General features: G+C 39.5%; 1 protein-coding gene across 2 annotated transcripts in view; it reads right to left on the minus strand.

The window, feature by feature from the left end:
• LOC117542811 (guanine nucleotide-binding protein G(o) subunit alpha) overlaps window positions 1–16,554 on the minus strand; it is a 130,859-nt gene that overhangs the window by 9,694 nt on the left and 104,611 nt on the right. The window contains exons 5-8 of one of the 2 annotated variants that reach the window (XM_034210660.1): window positions 16,164–16,292; window positions 14,879–15,008; window positions 6,964–7,117; window positions 259–5,678 (exon numbers count right to left, since the gene is read on the minus strand). In XM_034210660.1, coding sequence (XP_034066551.1) covers window positions 5,491–5,678; window positions 6,964–7,117; window positions 14,879–15,008; window positions 16,164–16,292 — 601 coding nt within the window. In that variant the 3' untranslated portion in view covers window positions 259–5,490. Of the gene's footprint in view, window positions 1–258; window positions 5,679–6,963; window positions 7,118–14,878; window positions 15,009–16,163; window positions 16,293–16,554 lie in introns of those variants that run through there. The other variant, XM_034210659.1, reaches the window with a different exon arrangement.

The following is a 16,554-nucleotide window of genomic DNA, read 5'->3' on the forward strand; positions in this document are numbered from 1 at the left end:
ATTGCAACACCCCAGCCTCTTTCCGATTACAACTTTTGCAATAGAGAGAAGAAGATTAAATAAAACATTTTCTAAACAAGTACAGTGCTTGTGCATCTCTGATTACATTCAGTACAACTTTACAGACAAAGCTACCACATGTGGGTTGATTCATTTGTCTCACTAACACCAACAAGAAACAGTGCAACCAGCATTAAATGAAAAATATGCACACACACAATCATTAGGTCAGGAAAATAATCACACACAACATCAAGATACTTATGTGGTGCTTTATTGTCATTTGTCTTATGTATAAATACAATGTTCAATAAATTATCACAGCAGTGAGCGAGATACAGCAGATATATTTTACTTACAGTGCTCAATACAATACCACACCCACACACTTACAAACACACACGCACAATAAACAAGCTTGTAGATTTTGCTGTTTGACCTGTACAGTATATATTGGTTGGTATGGACAGAGGGGTTAAATAAAGTGGATAGTGGAGGGCTGAAGGTTAGAAAAGCGACAGCAGTAAGGGAAGCTAAACGTGAGGACTTTCAGCAGCTCATACTCCGACTCCTTTATTCGACACAGGTTCATTATGGACGCGCCCTGCAGCTTTCAGTCAAGACGGTTTGGCTACTTTTTGGGGATTTCAGAAATTGTTTATATTGCAGAGGCATTGAATTGGCACATGGTGCATGTGTCACCATCTGCTGTCCAGATACATAAGGACCTTTGTTACATGAATAGGCCACTGATTGTGTTATGTTACAGTTACCCGTACACCGACTAGCCTGACTTCAGACCACATTACCTACAAATCTCTCTTTCGCTGCAGCTTATACAGTAGGAGTGTATCATTCATTTATGGCTGGGATTGGCAGGGACATAAACTAAATTACCCACTATCCTCTCTGGTTCGCTCTGATGTTATATTTCACTTGTTGGGATTCATTTGAGAGGTTTAGGTGTTAAGGTTGGCACGTGTAGGACACAGTAGGACTACTGTAGGCTATTTTTATTATATGTACAGCACTTTAGCTCGACCAAAAATCGTTTATAAATGTGCTATATAAATAAAACTTGATTTGATTTACCATTTTCTAATTTGATGTGGTTTATTTTAATAACAGTGGGCATTTTTTGGTCCAGTAAACCAGCAATTATAACCAAAAAAATCAAGAAATTCCAATTGAAATTGACACAATTAGGGGAGGATCTCACAGGGGCTGAGTTAAGGCATTTGAATAAAAACACATCTTCTTTTTTTTTAATCACTTCTCAATTGTTTATTAGGTGACTTTAACAGTGTACACATTCTGAAATTCTACCCAAAAAGTTACTCAATTTAATAAGGTATGCTGACATTATTTAAGTATGCAAGAAATAGTAATGCTCCTTTAAAATCAATTTAAAATGCATTTAATTTGCTGCTGGAGCAGAAACGTGGATTCGTCCTGTTCTCTGCGCTGCCAGAGGCATGAAAGAAGCTAGAGGAGACAAAGCTCCAACAGTACGCAGACATTGCTACCACGAGGGCAAAAACAAATGTAGGCATATCCTTTCAGCTGCATGTGAATTGGAGCTTGCTAACCTACTGTGGATACAAAATTCACCAGCACATTGTTCCACAGCTCATGTCGACTGCTGGCTGCTCTTTCATGCAGAAAAATAAGCACATGAATGTAGACAAATAAAAGCTTTCCACACCGTAACCTGCCCTGCATTAAGTGAGGATGATGATCAACAAAATGATTCAGTGGCAGGGCATTTGGGACAGATAATTTGTGTAATGTAATTTAGTGGTTCTATTGGTTCAGGTTCTACTATAGTGCAAACGTTAAAATAGTGACAACAGTTTGTTTTTTCTTTGCAGTATACTGCATTCAAAATAACCTTGAAATGAAAGCAGAAAGGCTCAGCATGTCAATGGGAAATATTCTTCTACAGTATGGACATTCCCATTAGTGGAAAGTGAAGTTAAGAAGTGCATTCAGAGACTGCTTTTAGGTGATCTTATTTGCATCTTTTCAGGACAAACCATTATGATGTTTTATGCATATTTCAAGTTGTATTTCTGCACAAAGATGATTTCTCATTATATAATTCATTTCAGAAGAGAAGATTACAATGTAAAAAGCCTGCAGCAGCAGCGGCCGGCTTTATGTTTGGCATAAGAACCAAAAAACATCCGAGGCTTTCTGGTTGGATATGGGGGTCTCTTTTTGTATTTTTAAGTCCCCTGGGTGTGTTAGTGCCTTCAGTGTATATGTGCGTGATGAGAGCCTACGTGTGGAAAGGGTAGACCGGTGCCTTCTGGGTAATTAATCCACATATACTGTCTCCGCCACAACCTCCCATGGGCTGATGTTCACACACACACACACACACACACACACACACACACACACACACACACACACACACACACACACACACACACACACACACACACACACACACACACACACACACACACACACACACACACACACACCACACACACACACACACACACACACACACACACACACACACACACACACACACACACACACACACACAGCTGTAATTGTTGTCACAGATGTGGTAGGAGGGGTCGGTGACGTAATCTTCGTTGAAAAATAAATTGCGTTCTTGAGCAGAGGCAGAAATGGCCTTGCTGTATGAGTGTGGGGGGAAAGTGGTATGAAACAAATGCCCTGCTCATAAATAATTAAAGAAGCAGAGAGCACTCATAACAGCAAAGCTGTAAACACACTCAGCTCAGTCTATACAACAAAGTCCTGAGGACAAACAAAGCTCAGTTCCTACAGTATATGTAAACTGTTGCTCATGATATTTACCTGGTATTTAATGTATCTCTTTGGCTTTAATGTCAATGCTCACACTTGGACAGTTCCCACACAACACTTTTCATGGTATCTAAACCACAGTTCAACCATACAGCAGCTTTAGGACAACTTTACTTACTGCTATCGAGCACAAATTGGGGTTAAAACAATAGTCACAAGGTCGACATTCAAGTCCCAGAGGATGACATGTACTCACCAGCACACAATCTCTCAAAGCTCACCTTGAGAGAGAGAGAGGTGGACAATTGTGATAATGCACTGTGCATCAGTGCAGTCAGAACATCTCTTCTGGTAGCGCTTCATTTAAAGTGATTTTATACAAGTCCCTTATACGCTATGAGGGCTTGGGAAAATCAATCCTTAAATACGACTAGAGGTGACGTCCACTGGGAGGAAAAAGGAGGGACGAATAAAGAGCAACTTCCTCGCTACAATTTCCAATACAAACTAAATATTGAAGGTAGAGGTTTAAGAAAAGAAATGATGCGGCTCTATTTAGTACAACTACTAATAATACAATCTCCATTACAATCTTCTATAGGGACCATTGACCAAACTAAAATGTACTCAAGGCCAAGGCACTAATCACGCGATTCCTTTGCGACATGGAAAAACCCTTCAGTTCTGCTGTACTTTTCAATAAAATGAGAAGCAACCATTGCTCAAACCAATACTGATGCTGCATAGCTTTCAACAAATGACACAACAGACAATAAATGACACAACAGACAATGTCTATGCCTAAATGAAACATCTCTACAACATATAACAAAACTATATTTGAGCTTTTTCTAAATGTGTTATCATATTTCTTAAATCCTAAACTTATATGAAGCGTCTTTGAAATTATTCTAATTGCATGAGATTGAGGTTGTAGAAAAACAATCATAGTCAAATTGGAAATAAAGCGGGCATATTCAGACAACAGCCTTGTTTAATATGTGGATTAATAATACACTTTCCGAATGATCTACTCTGACAATCCCTCTCCTCCCACAGGTTTTGAGTGAGGCTTTGCTGCTGACGAATCGATGCTGAAAAGAGCATGTTTGCTTCTCTAAGGACAGGACGAGATGGACACTTATCCATTTTGTATACTTGTTGAGGCACAAAGCAAGCTGTTTGATAAGCAACTACATGATGGACAATATTAAACCAATGAATACGAAATTAGACTTATTGTGATAAAATGCATACGGCTATGAGAGAATACAGAACATCTAATAACAATTTGAAAAAAATCTAGAAATACTTTATTTAAAGGTGGGGTATGTAATTTATTTCAGAAACACTTTTTGTTATATTCCATGGAATGCTCTTAACATCCCGATAGCAATGAATATATTAAATGCTTTGACAATAAATCCATCAAAAAATCATCATCTGTGGAACCCGTAGTACTGTAAAAAGCACGACCAATCATCTGAGCCGGCCCGGCTAAAGTAACTGGATGGCCTACCTGCCTGTCAGCCTTCCATCTGTGCACAAACTTATCTCGTGCCCTCATTGGTCATGTGCGCGTTCGTGTGTGTTGGAGGAGGGGCTCTGTAAGGAAGTAGCAGATTTTTTCCGGCTGTGTATTTTCAAATTCTAGCGCACTCGAGCTGGTTTCTCCAAAATTACCCACCCCACCTTTAAGTAAAGTTATTATAATGTGTTTTTATCATTCTTATTTTGGACATTTCTCTATTTTGAAAGTGTATTTGTCTTTCAGTGACAATCCAAGCCTGTTAGCAGGCTCAGCAAAGGCTATAATATAAAAAAAACATGTTTTATTGTGAATTTCATATTCACCTGACATAATTAATTAAGTTTGACTTCATCTAACAATTCTACAATGTATGCTGTTCTATCTTTTTGAGTACTTTGATGATTATTTTGGAGCTCCATAGTTAACAGAGCACAGCTAAGTGCAACAAATACAGTCAGACAACGTGCATCTCATCCCAATAACAAAAGAAAACAAATAACACAATCCATGCCAAATAATGCAGCAGGCTCACACACAAGCTACTTTGCACAACACCTACAGAAATTCAGTTTTTCTTGCTTTGAATTTCTTCTTGGTAGGCTGGACATACCCGTGTCCAGAGTTAAATATTGCATTCAATAATAATCCTAAGAGCATCTTTCAAACATAAACTGAGTTTTAATTCAACTTGACCTGATTAAGTACAGTTTTACATCTGCCCTCCATGTGACTAAGGCACAAGTCCCATGCAAAGGCGTTTAAATGAAAATGTATGGAAAATACATTGTGGTAGAGGACTGATAACAGCTGGTTGCACTGCTAGTTAACCTGTAATGTTGGCTGCAGTTAACTAGCAATCAATCTAGTTCTTTGAGTAAGGCACTACTGTATGTACAAGCAAGTCTCAGATGGGAACGGTGTATCCCTGTAGAAATGACTGAAGGAGTTCTGCACAGTTACTGCAGTTCCTTTCTAGGTAAAAAAGGCAAATACATTTAAAGAAGTCTCAACCAACCAATTCATTGTTTAAGAGTCAAGTTGGACCAATAGCCAGCCTTTTGGGAAAGCACTACCTATCATATCATGAAATGACAAATAAGGGCCATCCTATGTGGTACAAACTGGTAAACAAGCATCCTGCATCAATTGGCTGACATTTTCCTGAATTATCAGTACAAGCCACACCCCCGAAGGTTATTAGCTATGATGACATCAGTGACAGCATCAAAGACAAACTGGATGTTGTTGGTGTCTGTAGCGCAGGTCACATGGGCATACACCTCTTTGCTGGGCGACTTGTTCTTGCTCTCGTACTGACACTTGATGTAGTCTATTCCCTCCAAGTAAGTGTCTGGACCTGGGGAGAGAGACAAAGAGACAGAGATGACATATAGTGGGAGTCAGGTGAAGGCTACAAAGCTGTTGTCATCTGTATTTTTAAATCAGTGGGCGGTCCTACATTACCAGCATCATTGTTTTTGTATTAATCAAAACATAACCTTGGATTTTCTAGCTCAGCACACATACTGCTGACTGCAGACACTTTGATAAATATGAAAAATTGAAAGATGACAAATGAATTGCGATTAGAAAAAATGCATGTATCGGTATTGTTGGCAGTGTGCCTGTTTGAGAATATCTCCAATGTATCATAGTCTTTAAACAGCCACATTGTGACAGAGAATGAGTTCCCAGAGCCAAACGGGTGGAACCATTATTAATACTGTATACCGATTCATTTTACAGAAGGGAGAAATCTGCATTTGGTGTTTTAAATCTAATCTATAGCTTTATTTGATTTAACGCTTTTGGAAAACATCTACTTGGCTCTCAGCCAGTAGCAGAACTGTGTTTGTTTGTCAGAATAGGCACGAGGTCTGGCCATGTCAAAAGGATGAAGAGAGGGGAAGAAGAAGAGGAGGAAACAGGTTTAGAATCCTAATGGTGTCTTTCTCAGAGACTGGCTGTGCTCTCACTGGCTTTCCCACAGTCTTGCTTTGTCTGTTTTCTCCTTTCTTTCCCCCCTCACTCTTCTTTTTTCAGTCCCTCTTACATTCTGTTGTTCCCCCCCGTATCATCTTTTTTTCTCCTGCATCTACCTCACTCAAGCTTTTCTGCTTTGGAAACCTGGTAATACGCCTGGTTTCATTCACTCAGTTACTTTTCGACTTCTTTGTTTTGTTCCAGACTCTGAGCCTATTGTCTCTTTTTTGCTTCCTTCAAATGTCTGTTTCCCATTACGTCTATGTATCTCCTATCCATGTATCCTTCTTCAAACAACCCCTTGGTCTATTTCTCAGAGAACATTTGCCTTTTTTACGGATAATTGATCTCTTTGCGTATTTGCCGCCACATTCACCTATTTATCTTCTCCCTAGGATTTCTTCACAGGGCTCATAAGAAATGTTTTGAGTTAAATATGCAGAGAACTCGGGCTGATACGATAAAGGCCAGGGTTGACCAAAGATACATCACAGTGAAAATGTGCACTGACAACATGTACGTCTCAAAGTGAGAACTGGTTGTCTTTCCTAAATCTGGTACTCTTCAAACGTCACAGAACCTCCTAGTGTCCAAACCACTATAGAGTATAGTATTTGAACTAGTAATTGAGTATCCCTATGAGGTGCATGGATATATACCAGAGTACTCGGGGAAGCAGATGGACAGTGGTGACTTTCTGATCTTGCTTTCGAAGAGATCCTTCTTGTTGAGGAAGAGGATGATGGAGGTTTCGTTAAACCACTTGTTGTTGCAGATGGAATCAAAGAGCTTCAGAGACTCGTGCATGCGGTTCTGCAGAAGAGAAAAGGGTTAATTGGGCTTTAGAAAACATTCTTCTGTATGACTATTGATCATAAATACACACTTAAAAGTACAAACCAGACAAGTGACAACATTTGTGCAAATGTTTTCAGAAAACACATGCAGACAGATGAAGAGCCCATACTGCATACACACCATTGCAACACAAAGAGGAACTGAGTAAATACAAAATGAGAAAGCAGAACAGAAGTACTGAGGGGTTCCTCATGTCTGTGGACACAGCATTTCCTGCTGCGTGTGTAGATTTTATTTGTGTGTGAGTGCTTGTGTGTATCAAAGCATCATTAATAGCAATTATCAGTAAGCTGGGCGTTTCAGTTGTGTTAAACAAAGCCATGCACTTCTAGCTTCAAAGCGGCTGCGTTCTTTAACTGTAGGATGGTACCACGACTCAATGATAGCTTAAAGGTAACCTGTGGAGATTTGACCACTAGGGGCACTGTTGAGCAATGCATTAAAGAGGAAGCTCTCTTTTTGGAGTGCATTAGGTATTCTGCAGCGTGTGCTTCAGGACATAACCTGCTCACAGTGAGCAGAGGTTTATGTAATCTCCAGAGGCAACAACACTTTTTAAAGGTAATGAATGATAAAGGCTGCAGCATACCCTTGAATGAAAATAACACAAAACAGGGAGATGGAAGTGATGCACATTCAAATGAGCTTTGCACATTTCTATTTGAGGTAGGAAATTCAACGTGGCCCATTGGCCACAATGCATTTTGTGTTAGAAATACTAAAAGTTTACAATGAATACTCCACAGGGTATATAAAGAATAAATGCTAAACAAAATAAGTTTAAGGCCTAGATGCAAACACTGTTAAATAAGCATCTGAAATGAAACCAATACAAATAAGAACTTAACAAAATATGCTTAAACCATTAATGATTCAATCAATTTAGTAGCTCGTATTATTTTCATCATGAGGCACTTTTTCATGTTAGTATATCATGGGACTTTTTTTTCGGAATTGAGTTGTTAGCCATTGTAGTGTGCTTTGTTAGCAAAAGGGCTTCATAAATCACTGTACCTTGACTAATTATCACCAACATCCAAACCTCTGTTAGCTAATTGGTGAAAGGTGAAGAGCAAACAAAACATTGGTTTGACTTTTAATGCACATAATAAAACATAATAATCAATAAAGAAAACTAAGCATACTGCATGTAAAAGTGCTTAGTGATGAATATGTATATGACTGATTATTTTCAATAATGAGTTGAAAGCAGTTTCACTCTCGATATGATCCAGTATGGCCTGTTTAACTATCAACCAATCACAATAGAGGAAATTAGATATAGCCTTACATACAGGATATATCTATCTATACATATAGATATATAGATAGATGGATATATAGAATGATATATATATATATATATATATATATAGATATATAGATAGATAGAAAGATAGACGGATATATATATATATATATATAGATAGATAGATAAATAAACAGATAGATTGATATATAGAAAGATAGATAGATAGACGGATAGAGAGATAGATGGATATATATATATATATATATATATATAGATAGATAAATAGATGGATATATATATAGACAGATAGACGGATATATAGATAGATAGATAGATAGACGGATATATAGATAGATAAACAGATAGATAGATATATATATATAGATATAGATAGATACATAGATATATAGATGGTTGTATAGAAATATAGATGGATAGATACAGTAGATAGATGGATATATAGAAATATAGATAGATGACTGCAAAAAAGCACACACACAGCAACTTTAATGACTTATTCCACAAACAGACAGAGGCACTGCTTCCAACTCATTGTAAGTGTATTAACCTATGGGGAGGTTTCATACCTGTCTGTGGGTGGAGCATCTGTAGAAGATCTGACTGCTGATTGGTTAGAGAGGACAGTCGGTGGCGAGAGTGACAGGAGGAGTGGAAGGAGCCAGAGATGCTGCAGGACGGAGCTTAGAGCAGGAACAGAAAATGCAACGGGCCCGCTCACCCACCCACATCCTTCTTCCTTTACCCCGAAAACACACACACACAGTACACACACACAGTACACACACACAGTACACACACACAGTACACACACACACAGTACACACACACAGTACACACACACAGTACACACACACACACACACACACACACACACACACACCCCCCTAGTGCTGAAAAGAAAGTGTTTAGAGGCAGGAGGAGAGGAATTTATCCTGAGAAGATGGTATTGTGTGTGTGTGTGTGTGTGTGTGTGTGTGTGTGTGTGTGTGTTTGTCTTAAACTAGACCAGGAGATGCAGAGGAAAACGCAATGCAAGCAGTTCTTCATTAGAGAGAAGGGATTCACAAAGCAGCAGCAGTTTGTGTTGTACTGCATGTGTGTGCATATTTCTACAGAGCATTTATATGTTGACGTGGATATAAAAGAAAACATGTAGCATGACGCCAGTGAGGCGCTCTTTTACTCTATATTGTCCCATTACAATGAAAGACATTCACAAACAAACAGACAGAATCAGTTCAGCAACCAGTTCTATCACCATATTGACCTGAGGAAACCATACCATATCAAACAGATGCCACAAATGACAAGGTAACGATAGGTCTTGAGAACTCTTTAAAAGCACTAAATTGTTCAATAGGACACATCAGAATTATAACAAACAAGGTTAGCTACAGCACAGTGTTAATTTCGTCAACGAAAACTATGACGAAAAATGTTCGTCTACGACCTTTTTTACATGACTAAGACGAGACGATGACGAGCTAAAAATAGATTCTTGATAACGAAAACTTTGACGAAATGTATATTTAGTTTTCGTTGACGAGACGGGACTAAGGTGTTAATGGTGGACTATCGGACTTTCAAAATGCAGGCTATATCCCACCAATTGTCCGTCTTGTCTGTCAAAATGCATCTTACGTTTCTAACTTGCAATATCATTATTTCCGCTCTCTTCACTCCAGAAGAGCGATCTCTCTGTGTCTCTCTGTGTGCGGGGGGGGGGGGGGGTAGTAGCTAGGTAGGGTTATTCACCTGATATGTTAGGTACAGGATATGAGCAATTACTCTTTTCAGGGTTTCACCAATGATTTTCAATGACTTTTCCATGACTTCTCCATGACCGTTACCTAATTTTCCATGACCAAAAAAATTACTCTCTCAGCGGTACCTCTGAAAATGGTTTATTTTAACATGGAACAGGAAATAAGGTCTGCATATGAAACATGTTGTGCCTATCTAAAACAAATCAAATAGTAGGCTTACTAGCTTCTACACGCTAAAGCAGGGGCGGGCAAACTTTTTGGCTCGGGGGCCACTATGAGTTTTAAAATTTGACAGACGGGCCGGGCCAGTAGCATATCGGTAAAAAGATATTTAGCTGTCCACTCCTCATTATACACTCGGCACTCAATGTTGACTTTTCTTTTCTTTGGTTCACTCATTGTTACAGATGCAGGTGAATTAGGTTCAAAGGTGAATTATTGCGTCATGACGTAACCGTTTACGTGCCTTCTTATGACCCACACAGCGTTTTACGTCGCTGATTTTCTCCGCAACACCGCTCACAACAACATCAATAGAGGACTGCGTCGGGTAGTTTTTAATTATACGAAGCCAGATTAAATTAAAGAACTACATTGTTTATTAATGTGGTTCAGCTGCATTACTGCCTGCTGCAGTGCTGCTCGTCTACCAGAGTTTAGTCTCCCGTTAAGTCGCGGCAGCGGCCGCTGTAAAGTCTTCATTGTCTGACTGTCACACAAGCAGCTGATAAATATCCCCCATCCCCATAAGTGAATGTGTTTTAGTCTGAAAGCTGTTTGACATCACAACGCTGTTATGAAAGTTTCTCTGGCATTCTACAGGTGGTGTTAGCTAATCAGACTATCTTGACTACTTGTTGCCATCATATTGTGGCATAAGCCGTTTTCTACACGCATATTTTACCGGCGTAGTTTTCGTTATGATTTTACTTGTGATGGCCACATGTAGCCCATGTATTGATTCCATCCGATAGCTGCAATAATACAAAACAACAGGAAAACGTCTGCCTCTTCACAATGATCAATAACAATGAATGGTTATTAAAGTAAGGTAAAATAAACAGAATCACACTAAGCCTGGTTAGTGTTGCCTGACTTTATATAAGTGTTTTTATAAGTGTGTGGTCGCGTTCTAGTCACTTTGCTCAGCGCTACTGCTTGTTACAACTTGTATTCGCCGTACTCGCCATGAACTGTTATTGCTGCCGAGTGGGGCCAGCTGAGAGAATAGACCAGACTCCAGCAAAGGTAAATTGTGTCTAGAGTAGGGATGGGAACGATTAATCGAATATTCGAAATTATTCAGGTATTCGAATAATTATTCATGTATTCGAATATGAGTTATATACATTTTGTTTTGTTTTTTATACATTTTTTTTTTGGGAGTGATGCCTAAGTTGATTACATATTATCAAATTGAATAATTCAATGTATATATATACGACTATGCCATAGCTAAATGTGTTAGGTGAAGTCTAAAGGTGTGTTTTGCTCCGCTCACCGGTCCCTCACAGCGGGCAGAGCTGCAGGTGCTGATCTCTCTCTCTCGTGTCCGGTTATACTTCACTCGCGTTTATGTCCAAATCCATCAGATCTAGCTAGTTCTAGCTAATGATATGGCTGCTGCCCCTCCCTACACGCAGATCACGCAGACTCAAACCTCATCTTAGGCCCAAATGTGGCGCAAATGAGCTCCGCAGCCGTTGCGAGGTTCCGGCGCTAACAGTTCATGAGCGTGCTCCCCCGCCCCCTGTCAACACTCGCGACACATGAGTGGCCAGCCTAAACAACAATAAGCGCTGCTTGGCAACCGTGTGTGGCGGCAAAGTGCATAGACATTTTGGCAGGAGAGATTTAGTTTTGCCGGTATTCAACATATTTTACCAGTCATAGTCCGGTAATTATTTACACTCTAAGAAGAGTCCTACAGACATGGCGTCAAAAAGGAGTAATGTGTGGAAATATTTCGACCAGGTTAGTGAGTGCGGTGTAGAGGTCAAACTATGCCAAATGAAACTTATTTATACATGCTATACCTTGCTATACCAGCAACCTCCATTCCAGCTGAGAGGGTCTTCTCTACAGCTGGCCTGATTGTGAATCGCCTCCACACATGAAAGCTGTAGGCCTATAGCTGTCAAACTGTGATCACCAGTTCAATACATTTGACAAATTCGACTTGGTTTCTACACTTATTTGAACATGTATGTATTTCTAAAAAATTCTTGAAAAAAAATTGGGTAAAAAAAAAAAATTCTGAAAAAAACATTTTTTACCCAATTTTTTTTTTTATAGGATATGTACATTTCGGTTAACTGGTTAACCGTTTTTTGGGGGGTCGAATATTCGAATATACATTTGCTTTCAAATTCCCATCCCTAAGAGTGCGCCATCTAGTGGGATCAACTGAAATGCCGGGTATTGCAGGAAAAAGACAAAATTAATGCGGTCTTTTGTTTTTTTTTCATAACTTTTCCAGGGCCTGTAATCAGTATTTTGAATTTCCATGACTTTTCCAGGTTTTTAATGACCGTAAGAAACCTGTCTTTTTCACTTGATGCTAAAATATAAATGTCATAATCTACGACTTTTCTATTTCTCTGAAGACACTGCCCATGCTGGTAGTCACAGGGATTTTGGAAGATTGAATAACTTCTATCAGTTATACCGGGAAAACTGTCACATGTTTTCATATAAAAGACCATCATCTACTCAAACAGTGCTACATGCATAAGAAGGCAATATTGTTATTTAAAGTAATGACTCTGAAGTTGGCTTTATAATAATAATACCCCTAAGAGACATTGAGTAAACATTACTTGTGCATTATCTTACTTTTAAAAGGGCTGGCATATTAAGAACGGAGAGAAATCAACCTTTAGATACTCTTAACGTTTGTCCAGTCTGGATCAGTATTATGGGAAAAGCTTGCATTATAATTAAATTCAAAATGATGTCAATGAACTACCCAAAAGGGATATATGTATTACTTGATCATAATGGGGGAAGGGTATTCTTAGCTTTCCTATCTGATTGTAGAACATCTTCACTGCACATTGGCCGTACTTTATGAATCACATGCCATGAAAGTGTCTGACAGATGATGTGTGCGCATGCCAAACAAATATTTAGTAATTTGCCTGGTAATTATATCTCCCATGTTAGTGTTTACTCTTCAATAATAAAAACTAAATGTTGACCAGAACCCTATCTCATAAAACAAAAACAGACCTGCTATTACTGTTGACTGAACATGAACACATGTGGGATGCTAATGCAGGGCCTTGACTCTTGTTTTGTTTTTAATTGGGATTGGTTATTTACTTTTTGTTACACATATTTTGACAAAAATGGCCTTATCTATTTAAAGTTAGTTCGCAAAGATTAGGCTTTTTGAAGCTTAAATGCAAGAACCAGAAGTGAAAACCTAGACTATAAAGGAAATACATCAAGGTCTAATGGCTGTGCATCACTTCCACTAAGCTAAAGGCGGACGTACTGTAGGCAGTCGTAGAAAAAAACTTTAAAATCTGTTAGGCTTGTGTCAGCCAAGACCTCATTTTCAGAAAGCAAAACACAAAAGTGAGAAAAAAGATGAGGGAACGCGAGGCGGTAAAATGCTGGATTCAAAACTCCTTCCTGCTCTATTGAGGTATTGTCAGAGGAAAAATGTGTATCTTTATTTCATATTTTCCCTGGAAATATTGAATATCCCTTTGATGCTTAGGTTTAAATGATTTTTACTGTTAATGCTGTTTAGAGCGGAAATATTTTCTGATATCAAACACAATAGCACCTGTACTTAAGACATCACCATGACCTTACATTGCCTTCATTTAGGGACTGTTTATGAGTGTGTTTGCAAATACATATTTCCCCTTTTCATCTCACATTATCCTGGTGTTCCCAGTTCCCAGCTCACAGGGGGGCTTGATGACATCTGCATAAATAGAGCAGCTCCTGAGCATCATTTCCTGTGCTGGAATCCTCTGAGGATACACTTCAGGTTATATAAATAGCAGTGAGCAGCGTGCATTCAAATCAGCTCATTTGTTTTAGGTTACAAACAACGTATTTCCATGGCAGGGGGTAGCCTGTATGTAGTTCAGCACATGATCTCATCAAAGGTAACTATGCGTTACCACTCCCACAACCTTATAAAACCAAATAACAGATGTCGACCGTAACTTCCCATTATTAAAAACAGGTCATCTGCTTTGCCTTGTTTTGGAAATGTGTGGGAGAATGATTTGCATGTTTCCAATGCGCATTTTGAATATGGCCTTCAGCGGTGTTCTGTTGATTTATGTACTCATTTGTTTGGGATAACGGAGGATCAATATTATGATATAGACATTTAAAATAGATGCAAAATAAGAGTACAAATGTATGGGTCATTCCTATTACATTCTGGGAAATGCACACTAAAATGTAAATATTAAAACATTTTATGCATTCATTTATTTATTTAGCAGCTGCCGCCCTGTTTCAATCTTTCACACAGGGCGTGGGTGTTATGTCAGATTACACATTGAATCTATAAATAGAACAAGCTTGTAAATGTCCTTCCTAATGTTTATAAAAGGACCACAAAGTGACAATAGGAGTATCAGTGGGACAGGGAGAGAGGGACAGAGTGAAAGAAAAAATATACAACACATGACCATCTGTCCTTACCGTGGTCTCGTCCTCGTGCAGCACCTGGTCATATCCGCTGAGCGCCACGCAGAAAATAATAGCAGTGACGTCCTCAAAACAGTGGATCCACTTCTTCCTCTCCGATCTCTGACCTCCCACATCAAACAGCCTGATTGGGGAGACAGACGTGAATAAATACACATGTACACCCTAACCATGACCGCTGGAGGAATACTGTAGAGCTGAAACTGTCAAGCGACAAAAGAAGCACACACAAGAAAAAGTTCATGACCAGTATCTGAACCCTGATGAATCTTTTCCATCTAGCAATTCATGTTTTTCCACAAGCCTGGAATGACCTCTCATGTATAAGCTGTATTTTTGTGGTTTTTAGAGAACTCTAGAGAAGCCACTAACAGCGGGGAGGGAGTCTAAAGTGAAGTGAAGCCATTTCCACATGTGATGGGTATAATGGTTGGTAGGTTGAAGGGTTACACCCAGTACAGGAACACTGCTGTCTCCCACACACTCCCTGACTGCCAGTAATAACAATTGAGCCGTAAATATTTGGGCTTCTCACCAAAAAACACACCCAGCACACGGCCTACTCAACAGCGAGAGTAACAGCGTCACAGGAGGTGTGTGGCTAAGTGGATTGTGCGTATGTGTTTGGATCAGGGGGTCACAGGTTCAAACCCCACTGCAGCCAGCATGTCGTTGTGTCCCTGGGCAAGACACTTCACCCCAAATTGCTCCTGTGGGGATTGCCCACAGTATTGAGTATGTAAGTCGCTTTGGATAAAAGCGTAACAAGTGACATGTAATGTAATGTCATCCAGGAGAAACTATATTTCCCTGCTTGTCTAAATTGAGTGTGCGCAACTTGAACACACAGCGTGTATGATAAAGGCTGGGACAGAAACAGTGGAAGTCAGATGTTACATCCATCCTGAAACATAATTGGTGTCTACAGTTTATTAACCTTCTCCCCTTTGTAAGTCTGTCGATACTTTTCTGTGTGTGTGTGTGTGTGTATGCACAGGAGCATGAGAGGGGCAGAAATATGGTAGTTAAATTAGAGGTTAGAAAAAGCCTCGCCATTCTTTTCTCTCTTTTTTTCTACCCCCATCATCACAACACACCCCTCCACTCGGTCACCATTCCCACAGCTCTGTGCTCTAATTGAATCAGATCTCATTAAAATGAGAGACATAAATATAGGCACCTCTTATTAATTACACACTGGAGTTCCTACTGTAGCCTGGATGAGGAAGTAAAGTCAGTACCGATGACAGTAAAATAAATGCCCTGGGTTAAAACTGACCTGAAGTGGAGATTTTTGAAGGTAAAGTGTGTCTCGACAATGCCTGTGGTCTTCACTCGGGTCCTCAGGATGTCCTGCTCTGTGGGCTGGTAGTCTGGTGCACCAATCCGATCTAGGCTGTCTAAGTAGCTGCACACACACACAAAGACAGACATGATTGTTAATTGGCAGAAATTCACTTCTTGTTTAGTTACCCTAACGCAGCGTCCACACCGCGGCGTGCATTGAAGCTTGCCGGTGAGCTTGTCTGAAATTCGAACAACAATCACATGGGAGGGGGATATATTTTCAGGTGATGGTCATCACCTGAAAAACATGGCGGCAGCGTGAAAACCTGGGTAACTCTTCAACCCCACAAGAAGGATAAGAAGAAGGATCTGGTGGTTTAAAT

The sequence above is a fragment of the Gymnodraco acuticeps genome, unplaced genomic scaffold (genome assembly GCF_902827175.1).
Source record: "Gymnodraco acuticeps unplaced genomic scaffold, fGymAcu1.1, whole genome shotgun sequence".
NCBI classification, from domain to species: domain Eukaryota; kingdom Metazoa; phylum Chordata; class Actinopteri; order Perciformes; family Bathydraconidae; genus Gymnodraco; species Gymnodraco acuticeps.